Source organism: Sander lucioperca, chromosome 11 (genome assembly GCF_008315115.2).
Source record: "Sander lucioperca isolate FBNREF2018 chromosome 11, SLUC_FBN_1.2, whole genome shotgun sequence".
Taxonomy (NCBI): domain Eukaryota; kingdom Metazoa; phylum Chordata; class Actinopteri; order Perciformes; family Percidae; genus Sander; species Sander lucioperca.
The window spans coordinates 25,882,629-25,898,634 of record NC_050183.1 but is presented as its reverse complement, the minus strand read 5'-3'; the positions used below and the strand labels follow the sequence as shown (position 1 = coordinate 25,898,634).

Below are 16,006 nucleotides of genomic sequence, written 5' to 3'. Positions count from 1 at the left end.
AGCACCATCTATTGTTAAAACAGGGTAGTAGTAATACTCTGATGTCAGAACATTTAAATTAGGGGAATTATTGAGCCTACTGTGGAAAAACAACAACAGTGGAATCCTTTGAGAGCCCAAAATACAAGAGTTATAAATGTGTCCCTGCATGCGTTCAATTCTAATTGGTCTAATTGCATTGCCATGCCAATCCAACATCGGATACAGTACATGTCTTTACACTATAATTTGGCAGATAGATTGTTATGGTTTAATTTTTTTGGTAAGTGAAGCAGCCATTCTAAACAGTGTTTCAAAGAAGAATTCATAATTCAAAAAAAAGAAAATCATAGTCCATAGTCAATAAAAAAGTCTCAATTAACAGAAAACAACTTGGAGTTGCAGTAAAGGTGAAAAGACTCCTTCCATTCCATTCCATTTTCGCTCTTTCAATTCACTTCGGGAATGAATGTGTTGAATCTGCCAGTCGGAAACAGGAGGATACTTTTACCACCTGCCACCTGACCACGCCCACCTCACCTGTTGACTATAAATTGTTTGTGAACCCTTTGGCTCATCCTTTGCACTCTCTGCTGGCACTCCCATGCACCCTGTGTGCGTCTTCATAAGTTAACGCGAGTCACTCTATCATTTCTACTGTGTTTTGTGTTTTTATGCATTGTCATGATTTACTGCTAACCTGTGCACTGCTGACTGGATTCCTTTGTTTGCCAGACATGTGCCATGAGCCATGTGGAAAGATTGTTCGTTCGAATGATCTTTTAAAGCCTGTACAGTTGTGAGTAGTAAACTCACATCTCCTTTGTTCATTTGTATAATTTGTTTAATTTATGTGTTGATTGACCACTGTCTAATCGTATTTTCTTTATCCCTTTATGCAGCACACAAACATGAATGCAATGAATGAAAATCACCTTGAAGGATAAGAAAATAAAATACCACTGGTGTTGCATCAAACCCTGCCTTCTCCCTGCTCTTATTCATCACTCCATATCACTTGACGTCTTCTGACTGAGACTCGGTTTGCTCACCAAACCCTCAATCCACCCGAACCATTTCACATCACCCTACAGTTCCTTCAAAAGGTTTGCTGTTTATTCTTTAAAAAGGAATCCTAAAAGGCACAGTCCACAAATATATTCATCACACAACACAAATCATCTCAGTAAATTCAAGCCATTAAAGAGCAAATGAAAGTACAGTACTATTGCATATGATTATATAAGTGGTGATATACAGTAAGTTGTAAATAAATAGAAGTGTCATATGGAATGCATACAGACATTTCTGCAAAATGAACTAGCTACTATAATGAAAGCTACTGGTCCTAATCTTCACAATAACTAACAAAAAAACCTGATTAAAAATCTATGTTTTAAACTTAAAAAGCAAAACCATTTCCAGTTATTCATGTCATAAACATCTTATGTTAAATGTTTTTAAACATGTCTTACTTTATCTTAAATGTCCATAATATAAAACACCTGCAACACAAAATAAAATTAAGAAATACCAAAAAACACAGCAACCACTGACACTAAAAATCACAATGACCAATACAAGTCACTCAAGTACTGGAGGAGTTGAAGTTAGTACTGATCATTAGCACCATATTGTATGTCCTACAATAATGTCCTAAAGACTACTGCTACATACACCTTTGGTTAAAAGTAAAGAGAGGAGTATAGGTTGAATATGTATCCTAAAGTGGACTGTGCAGGCCTTGATTTCCCCTGAAAAATGCACTTAAGTTTCTGGTGATCACTAAAATACAGTTAGTATTATGTATTTAAGAGTAAATGTAGTAAACTAAGACAACTGTTAAGTTAGCTGCCAGACTATTTTTGTTTTTTCTATAATGTACTGACAGCTAGTTACTGTAAACGTCCCATTAATCTGCCCTCCAACCATGTAAACTCAGAGCAGCCTTTGGCTGGTACAGTATCTAAGGATCACTTTGCTTTATTTGGTGGAAGCATACAGATACAAATCCATCAAACTTTATTTCACTGACTTGGTACAAATGAAGTACAGGTGTAAATTATTTTTCCGTTGACAGAGAGGCCAGAGTTCACAGGTGGCTAGCTCTGAGACGTTGAGGAGACAGGCTTCTTTTGCTGATAAATGCCTAAAAAAAAGATAATAATGCTGATTATATTTACAACTATTGAGTCAAATGAAAAGAAAACAAATCCAAAGCTTAGATTTTGATATACATACCCTTAAGGCCATGGGTGTGCATGCTTGTTGTTTAGTGGAAAGAGTTATACATCTGAATTTAAAATGAATCTTGTATTCTTGTAAAATTGTATGAGTAACTGAGCAATGTTGAAGCCAACAAAAGGATGCAATCCACCTGAACAAAACCCCAAATTATGCATATCTTTCTGTGTTTGATTGCACTGTCAAATGTTATAGAGACTTACAAGATTGCGAGTTGGGCTGAGAGAGCGAGAGCGCACAGGGCTGGTACTCCTGCTTCGACTCCACTGAAAAACAGACAAAAGCCCGGCAAACACGTGAGCCTATCCATGTACTTTCATGCTCTTACATTATTCTCTGGAGCACAACTAAATTAATGATATGTTTGGAGTATTATACAGTCAGTACCGTAGCACCCCTTCGAGTCACAGCCTCGCCCTTTACTACCACAACATCTCCCTCCATCAAGGCCGGCCACACGTGGTACATCACCAGAGGAGCAGTGAACTCCGAGTCATAGCTGCGACGATACCTGTCGGAGAGAGACGCAGGGGAACAGAGTGAGGGAGAGCTGTGAGTATGTATGTGTGTAAGGGTGACATCTATTGGTAGAGACAGCAAATAACCTTAGTGAAAGACTGCCGTTCATAGGCTCATGGCTTACAATGATTGGGCCTCAGTAACCAATATCTTCCTAAGTTTTCTCTTAAATATGTTCTTAAGAAAGTCTCTAAGAAAAGTCTACGTCTGATTCATGACATGTTCTTAAACAGCAGGATTGTTACCTAAGAACAAATCCCAAATAAGAAAACATTGGTGAATGCCAGAATCTAAAAACTGCGTAAGTGGGTTTTAAGAACACATTTGTTCTTAAGAACGTTGGGTGAATGAGGCCCAGTGTTTGGAAATGTGGCATGATATGACAACTTGAGCACTACAGCTTTACTCTCTGAAACCTCCTGTGACTTCTTTTGATTGTGAAGCTTAATTTACTTCATTAACTTGCTTGCTTTTATGTGTATCCGTGTTAGTATGGATAAGCTTGGATTTATTATTTATTTTGTCTCTGTACAACACTAAACATGTATTTATTTGCTGTGCTGTTTTTAATGTTTATAGCTTCTGGTTCAGTGTGGAAGGTGTACCTTGTTTTCAATTGTGGTGTGGAATTTTTCTGTATTTGTTGCTGTTGTCAATATTTTATGTTTGTCATGGACCTTAATGTGATTTGATGTCTGATGAAGATCAAATTTCCTTGGGGATAACAAAGTTAAAGATGAAGTTGAGAGCAACATTTCTGTTAAAGAACAAACTTTGGGCAGCAAAGCAAGCTGTACAAAGGACCGACCTGCTGTCGTTGTAAAGTTCTCCATCGCTGGCAAAGGCCAAGTCAAGCGGGGGGTCCAATGTCTGCATGGCAAACGCCACCCTGCATGTCTCCCTGATCAAGGCACTGATGAGGACAAAGTCCACTTCCGGCGGGAAAGAGATCCGAGGGTTCACGTTCATGGCATTGATCACATCCTGGGGAGATGAAGAAAAAAAACACACAGACGGATGCCCTGCCCTTTTCAGCATCAAACTACAATAACTTGTTCATTAATGCTTCAGAGGACACATGAGAGGAGTGTTTAGTCCTACATTGACGCTGGCCTGAATGTCATAAAGGTCCAGGTTTCTGACGATGTAGTCCACAGCTGCATCCTCCAGACATTCTATCCCAAAGTGGGAAGGGGACAACGTCTTTCTCACACGCAGCTTGAACTGACGGTAAGCCAGTTTTGCTGTCTTAAAGGATTCCTGAGACGTGACAACATGACAAAAACATTTTACAGTCAATTGCTCCATGTACCAGCCAATCCCTATACATCCCGGAATAAATCAAGCAACTATAGGCGGTCCAAATAAACAGATATGACTCATTTTCCCTGCATGCACTTATGCTCTGCTTGTCTCTACAGGCGGCTCTAGAATAATTAGTCATACCACGATAGCAATGAAGATGATTTTCTGGACCATCTCTAAGTCAGCAATGTGGCGTCGAAGCAAGGTCTGGGCCTCAAGCCGCTCCACAGCATACAGGTCGCTGAAGTGCGATACGAGGCGTGCGTAGCGGGAAGTGTTGGTGAGCTGAGCTCTGGTGGGCGACTCACTCCTCATGGGGCTGGAAGAGCGACTGTGCCTCAGCGAGGGGCTCGGAGAACGACTTTTCACCAACCTGAGAGAGACGGTGAGAGAAACGGCATCACTTGAGACTAGTTCTATGTAGTGGTGTCTGTGTGTGCATACAGTATTTACATGTGGGTATACCTTTCCTGCAGCATGACCTTCTCTGTGCTCAGGTAGGACACTTCATCTCTCAGCAGGCGAATCTGCCGCTCATTATCGTCAAGAGCCTCCAGCTTTCTCTTATAAATCTCCACCTGCTCATGTGCGGATCGCAAACTGAAACACAGACACGCTTCACATCAACAGAGGAGCACACACTGTGTGTTGCATTTGAAAACTAATATATTACGGCAGTATTTTAGTGTATCACCTACTCTGCTTTCAGTTGCAGTATTTCATCTTCAGTGGCCAGCAGAGTGGTTGCTGATTTGCTCTTCGTCTCATCCAGTTCATTCTGAGTATCGACCAATCTGATAAAATAAAAAATCAGAAAAGAAAAATATGTCGCACATCTATAACGTGAGACACGTGCGTTGGGAGGGGGGCGAGTAGGTCAAAAGGTGCAAAGAAACTCCTGCACACTGTCGCTGTCTAACTTGGAAGACCATCCGCAGGCAAAATTGCCTGAGGATGATCTTGTACCGAAATGTTGCCAACTATTACATTTATTTTTGCAAGTTAGACAGTGTGCGGGAGTCCCATCCATCCATCCATCCGGGGTCGGGTCGCGGGGGCAGCAGCTCCAGCAGGGGACCCCAAACTTCCCTTTCCCGAGCCACATTAACCAGCTCCGACTGGGGGATCCCGAGGCGTTCCCAGGCCAGGTTGGAGATATAATCCCTCCACCTAGTCCTGGGTCTTCCCCGAGGCCTCCTCCCAGCTGGACGTGCCTGGAACACCTCCCTAGGGAGGTGCCCAGGGGGCATCCTTACCAGATGCCCGAACCACCTCAACTGGCTCCTTTCGACGCAAAGGAGCGTTGTGCGGGAGTTTTTTTGCTAAATAAAAAATCTGAAAATGTAATAGTATGGTTCATTTCAGTACATGTAATTAAATTATATACATCCCCTTGTCCATGGACTTCCAAATACAGCTAAACATGGGCCATGCAAATTGTGTCATATCTCTCAGACTCACTCTGCTCTGATAGAGTCCAACTGCCGGAGAGTGGAGCACAGCTGAGTGTCCTTCATCTGCAGCTCACTGTCATGGGAGGCAGAGAGCTCCCTGATCTTTCTGTCCTTTTCCGCTGAATCCTGATAATAACAAATGATGATACAGTACAAATCATATACAGTGACCACATCACCAGATGGCCAAAATAGAGGGAAATGATTTGAATTGGTTAAAAACATTTTTGATGTGTTTTCTGTTTATGTCGTAGTGTTACACTGGATGAAATTCATTTTGGCTGCGTTCACACAGCAAGTCTTAATGCTTAATTCAGATTTTTTTGCTCAGATCTGATTTTTTTGTTTGGCTGTTCACATTACCTTTTAAAATGTGTCCTATATCAGATTCCAGTGTGAACTGTTTGCGGTTTCGAACTGACCCGCATGCACAAAAGAACAATAACAATGACATCAGACGCAGCACGCTGTTGCTCTAAAGTTAGGAAGGTTATGGAGGAAGTAAGCATTTTCGCTTTTATTTCAAAAATGTTTGAGTAATGGCAGCCGGAACATTAATGAGCATACACTAATGAGGTCTAACACCTCCTTCTCCCTCCATTGACTTGCTCCATCACTGTTCTCCATGTTGTAGGCCTAGTCTAGTTTTTAATGTTTGTGTCTGTGTCTAACTCCCACCGGCGCATAATTGTGACAAATGTCGATGTAGATTGACGTAAAAGTCGCATCAAATCCGCCTTGGTTGTTCACTGCGGCCTCATTGAAAGAAATCAGACCTGGGTCTGATTCAGGACCACATATGGAAGTGGTCTCAATCTGATTTGAAAAAATCTGATCTGGGCAAGATTTGAATGTTCACACTACTTCTGAAGAAGTCTGACCTGGTCACTTGACCCCAAAAAAATTTGGGCCACTTTTGCCTGCATTCTGAACATAGCCTTTGATGGATTTAATAATGATATATACTGTGCTATTAAGCCAAGTAACAATTGATGTCACCTGGATGAGCTGCAGACTGGTGTCATCAGTGACCGAGGACCTCGCCATTGAGAAACAGGTTCCAAGCCACGGCAGCAGGCGCGTTTTGAGTGTGTCCACTCCAGCATAGTGACCACCTGAGTTGTGAGTGTATGTGGAATAGCTCATGAGTGATTATAACCTGGTTAACACTTTTGTAAATGAAAACAAAATCCTATACTGCAAATGCAAAGCTTACCTTCAGCAGCTGTGTGGTTGAGGATGGCGAACAGTTGTCCCTGGATCTTGGCAGTTAGTTCAATCAGCTCACAACATTTATTTAGGTTCTGGTCACAGGATATAACCTGGGAGGGTAAATATGACAAACAATAGGCTATTAACAAGACAACCCTTTGCAATGTACAGCCAAAGACAAATTCATTCCAGACATAAAGTGACAGGGACATGACTGTGACCATTCAGTCAGTCAAATTTGTATATTAAAAACCATAGGGCATTTGAAATCGTAAAATGTTACATGCTGTATTATATAGGCTTGCTCTTTTCTGATTTACTCTCTATATATTTTATGTTATAGATAAATATATAAGGCTTACGTGTTTAGTGTCCCAAATTATTTTCCAAAAGATGAGTGTCCCAAATGATGAGGGTCTTATTTGAGACAGGTTAGGGTTAGGGTAGCACAGGTGGTTTAGTAGGTTCATAATTAATTAAGGACATTGTATAGGGAATTTGGGACACTAAACTGCACGTATACCAATATATAATGCATAGTGGAATTGTTTATTATTAAAATATTTTAATATCTGTAGGAGCCAAATATGTTGTCTAGAGCAGAGATCTTCAACCCTAGGGGGTCCTCAGAGTTACTGCAGGGGGGCCTCCAAATTATTGTTGATTGTTAATGTTTTGAAAGACTTTCCAAAAATAAAATGTATCAACATTCAATTCAATTCAAATAACTTTATTTGTGCTGGAGGGGCAATTCAAAATCCATTACCTTAAATCCAACATATTATTAGCAAATATAAAGCAGCCTATTACATTAAAACATGATTTATAAAATGATACCAACAACTCATATTTTAATAGCTTAGTATTCCATGCACTAAAAGGGTATGTCTAAAGGCTTTAGGCCGCCCTACACGTTATTGTTTAATATGTTATTGTTTAATATGCAACTTAATTTTATATAATATATGTAGTAGGGGGTCCCTGCTCCGTCTCTCTGTCAGTTAAAGGGTGTTTGGCTTAAAATCCTTGAAGACCCCTGGTTTAGAGTCATCAGACATTGGGTGTTGTTTCTTGTGTGTACATTGGGTGTCGCTGTGCTGCTACCTAGGGCAAAGTTATAAAGGTAGGCCCACCTCTTTGGTAGGACTGTTTTCGGCAGGTGTTTGGGGAGCCCAAAGGGGTTTTAGACTTGAGCGCTGTGGTGCTAAACCGGGCTTACGTGCAGTTTAGTGTCCCAAATAATTTTTCAAAAATTGAGTGTCCCAAATGATGAGGGTCTTATTTGAGACAGGTTAAGGTTAGGGTTAGGGTTAGGGTTAGGGGTAGGAGTAGGGTAGCACAGGTGGTTTAGCAGGTTCATAATTAATTAACCCTTGTGTTGTCCTCGGGTCAAATTTGATCCATTTTCAAAGTTTTTCCTATCAGAAATAAGGGTTTCTTTCAACCAAATTGCCCAAAAATAACATGAATGCATGGGTGTCTTAGCAGGTAAAATGAATGATTACTTTCATTGAATTTTGGGTGTTTTATTCAATTTTATAGCATTTGAAAATGTTTTAAATGGTTTCCTGACTAAACTAAACTAAACAGTCTGTGATCCACTCAACATCCTCTGATCTTAACTATTAGTCAAAAATAATTCATAATTTCTGCTTCTTTTTTTTTTTTTTTTTTTTAACAAAAAATAGGTATAATGTCATAAGTTAGGTTTATTAACCATGAATAAAAAAGGAAAAGTTGAAAAAATTGACGTTAAACAATGTAAAAATTTAAAATGTTTAAAAAGAAAATGTCAAAAGTGTCAAAAAAAAATTGGGACACTAAACTGCAGTATACCGCTAAACCGTTTAATTGACGTGCTGTTTTACAGTGTATGGTTTTACCGCTGAAAACTGAGAAAAATCAACATTTTCATGCTGCACGGTGAAAGCAAATCCTCGTATCGTTATTCTGCAAAAGAAGGAACAGCCTGCAGGTTCTTGAACGTTACACACAGCGAGGTAACATCAGAGCAGCGCCTCGGTAGCTTACAGTAACGGTAGAAAAGCAGGTATCCATGTTGCTAGCTCCGTTCATTTGCAACTTTTTTTGCATTTATAGATAGTATATAACCTTTGAAGTTGAGACATATCACTTCCGGTCGCTCTGCAACGCGCTGTTGCAGTTTAAGCTGCACCGGAAGTAACAGGACATGAACCATCTTAAAAGTAAGTAAAAGATCTTTGGTATAGTCCAACTGTAGCCATGGCGACTGGCGTCCATAGCAACCAAACTCAACCGGGAAATCAATGTCTTCTAAAACAAATGCATTCCTTTGCTGTATTGTTTGAAATGATTTCATGCATCATCCAAACCACTGTGCTTCAACTGTGTTATCCATAATTAAAATAATGGGAAAAAAAAAAAATTCTTCATTTTACATAGTGGGGGGAAAAAATCAGCAGTTGACAGTAAACAAAGCCATTAATAATGTCTAGAGGAGAAGGGTAACGTAATATATGTAACGTTACAACGCTTTGACTCAAACTTTTTCAAGGGTACACAAATGTAACCGTGACTCACTAATTCTTGAACTAACCACCGTGGAACAGATAGCGAGGCTGGCCGAGGGCACTGATGAAGTGCTTGGGTCAGATTTAGGTCTGTCATTAGTTATTGATGAACTTACATGGTAGTCTTTTTGCCAGCTCTCAAGCTTGTCCTGTAAGACGCTGAAGGAAGATGTATTGGTCAGTCTCCTTAACGTGTCGGCCATGTCCGCCCACAATAACTACTCGGAGGTTTAAAATGCCCCAGGAGGAGGACAACAGTCGCCGGGGGTGTAACGTTAGGCTAATCTCTGTGCAGTAAAAAATCCTGCTTTCTCCACCTACGACACAGCTGCCAAGCACCGCCTCAGTTGTGGTAACCAAGTGAGGAGCCGAGCCTACAACCTAACCACAGTTAGCTAGTGTTTTGAAAAATAACTGGCGGTGGCTGTCAATCCCCTGCAGGGTTATGTCCTTCTGTCCCGTGAAGTAAACACCATTGTAATGTCATACTGTCAAACGACACCAAAGGCCCGCAGAGTAAACCACGTGGCACAGTACCGCAGATGAGTGGCTGTGTTGGATAAAATCCGATTATAATACAATAGCCATACTAAATTGAATTACACGTACAGAGAGTATTGTCAGATTATTAGCAGCATAGGTTGACCTAGCTACTCTAGTTGTTATTGTTGTTAATAAACTGATCCTGATTGATCGATCAGTTATTGTGTTTTTTTCTTTCGTTGACCTTGTAAAGTGCCTTTGAATACCTTCTAAAGTGCTATATAAAATAAATGGATGAGTATTATTATTATTATTATTATTATTATTATTATTGTATTACTATTACAATAATGATACAATTTCAACAAAATTACTCAATGGTTAGATCTAACAGCGAAATTATAAAAAGGATTAGGCAAATTATAACATTAAACCATGCACGTAATACTATGCACTAATTCTGAAACCGTTCCTGTTTAATAATTGTGATACTTTATTTTATTTTTTTTTTTTACCAAATACTGCTTAGAATTTATTTTAAATTGATAAAGAGAGCTTGAGGATGAGAATAAGTCTTCTCTTATGATACATCCATGGTTGACCCGCTTGGCAGTTTACCTATGGAAAATATGAATGGACATGTTTTTCTATTTTAAGATCCTTCTGTCATTGGCTGGTTAAACTTGGAATGGACCATCTTTTATCGTCACAGAAACGTCCCTTTTTTCTAACGCGTTCAGTGCAAATAAAAATGCCCTAGGTTTGTTCTCGTTCGTATTAACATAAAATTTTGCTTCATATGTAAATATCGTCCTTTCAATAACTCACAACATAACCATATTTTCGCCTTCGTCGATGAAAAGTGGTATACCCCCTGTCACTCTGGAACCAGGAGAGGGAGGGTCAACATGGCGTCTGAACAGGTCCGTTATTTTCAATATTTGTTGCCTTTCTTGCATTTTACTCTGTTTTTTTGTGCTCAGGTGTTTGCTAAGAACGCAATTATCTATGTTCCCGAGTAACCTGAAGTAATAAATAGTAGTACTGGGTTTTGTTGCCGGCTCTACGTGTAATAAATACCAGCCTCCGCTTCGTTATTATAGCTAGCTAGCGTTAAATGGAAATAAAATGCTATTATTGTAACGTTAGCGTATCTGCTGTTAAACAGCAACGTAATTTTGCTAATATAAATGGCGTAGAAGCTGCATGATGAGACAGTCGAGTGTGTTTCTATTTTGCTGCTAAATTGAGTGCAGTTTATTTTTAGTTGTGGCCACAGACAGGCAGTCGCGGGGCATTTAACTGAGATGCATTCCATCGCAGAGCACATGATACATTGAAAATAAGTAGTAGGAGCTAAAACCTAAACCTAAATATAGCTATGAACAGTAAATATACATTTGTAGAGAAATGAGACTATTTCATACACAGAGACATCCATGTTTTACAACTCTGAGTTAGAAAAGCATGAAAACAGCATATCACACTGTGATTTTGAGGTATGAAAGTAAGGGTTGGAATTTTATTTTAAATTCCAGTCTTAGCGTAAAACTAAGTATGTACGGAAATTGTTATTTTTGGCGTGGGATTTCATGGACCTCCTTACTGCAAAAAATATATAGATTTTAGTGGCATGCCTCAGAGATTGTTTTGTCTTCCAGGAGAGTTCCAATGGGCCCGTGAAGAAGTCCATGCGAGAAAAAGCTATAGAAAGACGTTGTATCAACAAGGAACACAACAGTAACTTCAAAGCAGGCTATGTACCCATAGAAGAAGAACGTCTTCATAAGACAGGGCTGAGAGGACGCAAGGGAAACATGGCTGTTTGCATCGTTATCCTCCTCTTCCTCCTCGCCTTAATTAACCTTATTGTGAGTACTACAAATGTACTTGTCCAATGGATTCTCTTGATAACACTTGATAAAGGATGGTAAAGAGTTGACACAGAGTCATTGATCATTATGTGTTGTTGCATGAATCATGGTCTTTTAAAATCTGTAAGATAAGATAGACTTTATTAATCCCACACAGGGGAAATTCCTGTGCTACAGCAGCTCAAAAGAAGAAAATGTACACCTATCAGAATAACACAAAAACACATTAAGTAGACACAGGAGAAAAAATATACATAAAGTATAAGAAATAGAAAAAATATGATTAGTTATAATAATGAAACAGACATATTTACACAATAAACACCCTCTCCACATCTCCACTGTCCCTCAGATCACTCTGGTAATATGGACAGTGATTAGAATCGGTCCGAATGGGTGCGACAGCATGGAGTTCCATGAGACTGGCCTACTGCGTTTCAAACAGAAGGCGGATATGGGCATCGTTCACCCACTGCACAAGAGCACAGTAGGAGGCCGCAAGGACCAGGACCTAGTCCTTGTCGGCAACAATAATCCGGTGAGAAACACAGAGCATTTTGAAAACATAGAAAATGACACAATGTGTGCCCACTTTTAGAACTCTTCTTCTATTTTGATGTATGTTGTTCCAGGTTGTGTTCCAGCAAGGCACCACTAAGCTGAGTGTCGAGAAGGACAAGACCTCAGTCGTCAGTGATGTTGGCATATCCTTCACAGACCCTCGCACACAGACCACATTCTTCAGCACAGACTTTGAAAACCATGAGTTCCATTTGCCCAAAGGAGTCAAAGTTCTCAGTGTTAAAAAGGCTTCCACAGAAAGGGTGTGTATAATGCTAGTCTCGCTTTGCCAGACCAGATGGTCTGGCTAGTCCACACAGCATTCTGGGATGGGAAAAAAAACGTGCTCTGGTTTATTGGCATTTCTTTAAACCAATCGCAATCGTCTTGGGCGGTGCTAAGTGCCGGACAGAGTCACGGTGCCGCTGCAAAATAGCCTCCGGAAGGAACTTGTTTTGGTGGAACGTGTACGTTCAAAAGTAGTTTTAGTCGTACAACAGAAAGCTCAGATTGGACAGATAGTCTAGCTAGCTGTCTGGATTTACCCTGCAGAGATCTGAGGAGCAGTTAACCACAGTCCTCATGAATCCTCCGTAGTTTAAAATGCCGACACAAAGAAAGAGGAAGGTAACGGACATCCGACCGAAAAGAGTGTGATCCGGTGGAATTTCCAGCAGCACTGGAGCAATCCCAGAAGTGGAATGCTAATAACGGCTGATAGCTAAATAACAAACAAGTGAAAATAACACAAGTTAATGTGTTAGTGTTTCACAACCTGTACACAAAGTAGTATCAGCACACAATAACCCATAATGGTTAAGTGGAATTTTGCAAATGAATAAATAAAGCATTAAAAAAAAGTCCAAAGGAACACACTGAACTTCATCAGTGTAGAATGGTGGAAGTTTAGACTTGGGTAGAATTTAGTTTTTTAACATGGCGATGACTGAACGTACACAGAAATGCTGGAGTATATTCAGAATAAGTATCTGCATGTCCCTAAGTGGCCCAACCAAAGACCAGATTGCAAATGTGAATATCCAGAGAGCTGTGAAGTGTGCAGTTCACCGTTGCTGACAGAGTCTGAGAGAATCTGAATGACAAGCAGGTGTGCAAAGCTGATAAACTGCCTACATATCCAAGAAGACTCAAAGCTGTATTCCCTAACAAAGGTGCTATGAAATAAAGGCCTGAATATGAATATAGAGAAACTGTTTTAGCTCTGCATCTTTAATAAGTGTGGAAAAATAATTTCTCAAAACTTGCTTTCACATTGTAATTTTGGCATATTCTGTGTGATGTTTTCCCACTGTTGATGCTGTTCAGGAGAGGTTTTTTTCCGGAGTTTCAGTAGTAAAGCTAATTAAGTTCTGAAACGGGCGTTACACTTTATATTAATACAGTTTCATGTATATGCATCCCTGTTCAAGATAATTCTTGTTTCATGTTGGCTACTGCTAGTCATGCTAATTAGGCCTACGGTGTTAGCTTCCACCTGGGCAGAGCCTGTGTTTAATGTTACAACATGTAATGGGCCTTTTTCCCCTCATCATTTCTCATTTGTAAGCTTGTTGTATTGTTGCATTCACGTTTCATTTGTAAGCGTTTACAAATCGCATGTCTCTTGATTTTAGATCACCAGTAGTGCATCATCTGACCTGAACATTAAAGGGGACAGCAAGGCCATCATTCGTGGAAACGAGGGCGTCAACATCATGGGCCGGACTGTAGAGTTCAAAATGGGTGGAGGCATCGAACTCAGGGCTGTAAGTATGGAGTGTAGCAACATGTCCTGTTAACATGACTTGATGTATGACACTGGGGTTGAGGAGTGCATGTTTTCCCCATAAAGTGTCCTTTAAAATAAAGGTTGTTCTAAACTCTTGCATGAATACAGTTTATAGCTGATGTAGATCAGTGGTTCCCAACCTTTTTTCCTTGGCGCCCCCCCCTACTTATGTCTAAGAAAAGCTGAGCCCCCCCTCCGAAACCGAAGTTGAGGTAACTTTCCCTTACTTTCTTTTTTGATACAGAGGAGTTATCAGCACTTTTACGTTTCTCCGCCATGTTTCCTTCATAAAATAGTGATGCTGTGGCGGGATGATAGCAGCTAGCAGCTGACCTGATGACAGCAGGGTCCCAGGTTAAGAGGTCCCGGAGGTTTGGCTTACTAAGTAGCCTGACTACAATTCTAAGCGAGAACAAAAATATATAGTTTTTATACAGACTTTTGTATACATTATATATTCTAGTGTATTATCATAATTTGTTTAACATGTGCAAATATTTTTTTTTTTTACTTCAACCTCAAACCAGATAAAGACTTGCGCCCCCTGTGATCTTTGCCGCCCCCCTTAGGGGTCCCCGGACCCCAGGTTGGGAACCACTGATGTAGATATGTGAGGATGTACGGGTTATTTTGGGATTTTTTCTTTGCAGGAGAACAGCATTGTCCTTAACGGATCAGTCATGTTCAATGCTACACGCATCCCTAATTCTGCAGGTGATGTGTATTTTGATGAAGGCATGGAGAGGTACAAGCTCTGCATGTGTGCAGATGGGACTCTGTTCCGTGTGCAGGTGAAATATCCCAACATGGGCTGCCAGACTTCAGACAACCCATGTGGAAAAGCTCACTAGGAGACTTTTCCACAAAGTCTGCTTTTACATCTCACTACAGTCTGTCGGCACTGTCAGATTACAAATTTGCATATATAGAAACTTCTATAAGAAATTCATCATGACTTGCACATAATGATACCTCTGCCGTACACCCAACAAATTCTGTATTCCTCATTTTGTTTGCCAAACAGGAATTGTGTTACAGATCATTGCCACTTGGCCAAAGATACGAACATACTTGTAAGTTCTGAATTATTTTATTGTTCTGCAGGTGTGCCAACTTTATCTGTAAATGTGTAATGTCATTTCAGTACATAACACTCCCAGATTTAACATCATAGTGTGGTTTACACTGCCCATCAATAGGAATTAGAAGCTACAGTATTTACTTTTTGCCTTACCGTCCAGTGTAACTAATATACAACCCTTGTAGACGGGTTGCATAAGATTTTATTTGCTCATGTGTTTGTTTCTGGCAGCTTTGTTTGATACTTTCTTTATTATATTCACCTCTGACAAGTTCAGACACTACATGATTATAATGATTTACTTAATATTACATTTGGGATGAACTGAAAAGCATAAGATAAGTTTTAAGCCATCAAGTAATGCTTAAGTAGAGTAGGTCTCTTTTTTTGGATTGTCTATATGCACGTGCCAATGGATTTACAAGGGATGATATAGAATATAATACATATGTAATACTCTAATTTTGTTGCAAATCCTTTTTTACAGCAAAAATAATACAATATTGAAAATCAGAAGGAGAAGTTATGCCTCAGATAAATGCAAAGCTGTTTAAATGTTGATGAATGTCAGGAAAGTTTGAAGCCTATATTAAGTGTTCTGAATTTTGTGCAATGTAGTATAAAATATTTGACTTTCATTTTGCTTTGGGTTGTTTTGTCTGTTTTATAACTGGCTGATGTTGAAATGTCAGAGTATTTGTTTCTCAGAGCATTACAGGCCTGATGTTGAAGTGTTTTTGATCTACTAAATTAATTTTTGTTTCCAGAATTTCAATGCTATGTTTGTTTTAATAAAGAAACATGTTGCTATGTGAAACCTCTTATCATTTGTTTTCAGGAAACGTCTCAAGTCTTTACATGGTCATTTAAAACCATAAAAGATCATACTGTTTTATTATCTAATGGAATGTGCAGCCGTGGCATGGTTCTCCTTGCCATAAATCTTCAGGATC

General features: G+C 39.7%; 2 protein-coding genes across 3 annotated transcripts; one reads left to right on the top strand and one right to left on the bottom strand.

Annotated features, from left to right (window-relative positions):
- Window positions 1–2,065: 2,065 nt before the first annotated feature.
- Window positions 2,066–9,824, bottom strand: spata18 (spermatogenesis associated 18). 2 transcript variants are annotated; one of them, XM_031311955.2, is made up of 13 exons: window positions 9,382–9,824; window positions 6,718–6,823; window positions 6,501–6,616; window positions 5,509–5,627; window positions 4,746–4,841; window positions 4,513–4,647; window positions 4,189–4,420; window positions 3,844–4,002; window positions 3,551–3,726; window positions 2,611–2,734; window positions 2,427–2,489; window positions 2,221–2,243; window positions 2,066–2,128 (listed from the first exon to the last, which is right to left on the bottom strand). In XM_031311955.2, exons 1-12 carry the CDS (start codon window positions 9,466–9,468, stop codon window positions 2,223–2,225), a joined length of 1,434 nt encoding a protein of 477 aa, XP_031167815.1. In that variant the 5' UTR covers window positions 9,469–9,824; the 3' UTR covers window positions 2,066–2,128; window positions 2,221–2,222. The 2 variants fall into 2 exon arrangements, with proteins under 2 accessions (XP_031167815.1, XP_031167814.1); XM_031311954.2 differs by lacking the exon at window positions 2,221–2,243.
- Window positions 9,825–10,600: 776 nt separating this feature from the next.
- On the top strand, window positions 10,601–15,863 carry sgcb (sarcoglycan, beta (dystrophin-associated glycoprotein)). The gene is made up of 6 exons (XM_031311959.2): window positions 10,601–10,671; window positions 11,410–11,619; window positions 11,975–12,160; window positions 12,255–12,446; window positions 13,818–13,949; window positions 14,623–15,863. The coding sequence occupies exons 1-6, from the start codon at window positions 10,657–10,659 to the stop codon at window positions 14,821–14,823; spliced, it is 936 nt and encodes a 311-aa protein (XP_031167819.1). The 5' UTR covers window positions 10,601–10,656; the 3' UTR covers window positions 14,824–15,863.
- The last annotated feature ends 143 nt before the right edge of the window (window positions 15,864–16,006 follow it).

What these genes read in the sequence shown, in the direction of transcription:
- spata18 (XM_031311954.2), bottom strand. Translation starts at nt 9,468, where the DNA reads ATGGCCGACACGTTAAGGAGACTGACCAATACATCTTCCTTCAGCGTC. An exon ending in ATACTGCAACTGAAAGCAGA is followed by an intron (nt 4,648 to 4,745) that starts GTAGGTGATACA and finishes TCTGTGTTTCAG; the next exon opens with TTTGCGATCCGCACATGAGC. An exon ending in TCAGCCCAACTCGCAATCTT is followed by an intron (nt 2,129 to 2,426) that starts GTAAGTCTCTAT and finishes TCTTTTTTTTAG; the next exon opens with GCATTTATCAGCAAAAGAAG.
- sgcb (XM_031311959.2), top strand. An exon ending in AAAAGGCTTCCACAGAAAGG is followed by an intron (nt 12,447 to 13,817) that starts GTGTGTATAATG and finishes TCTTGATTTTAG; the next exon opens with ATCACCAGTAGTGCATCATC. An exon ending in GAGGCATCGAACTCAGGGCT is followed by an intron (nt 13,950 to 14,622) that starts GTAAGTATGGAG and finishes TTTTCTTTGCAG; the next exon opens with GAGAACAGCATTGTCCTTAA.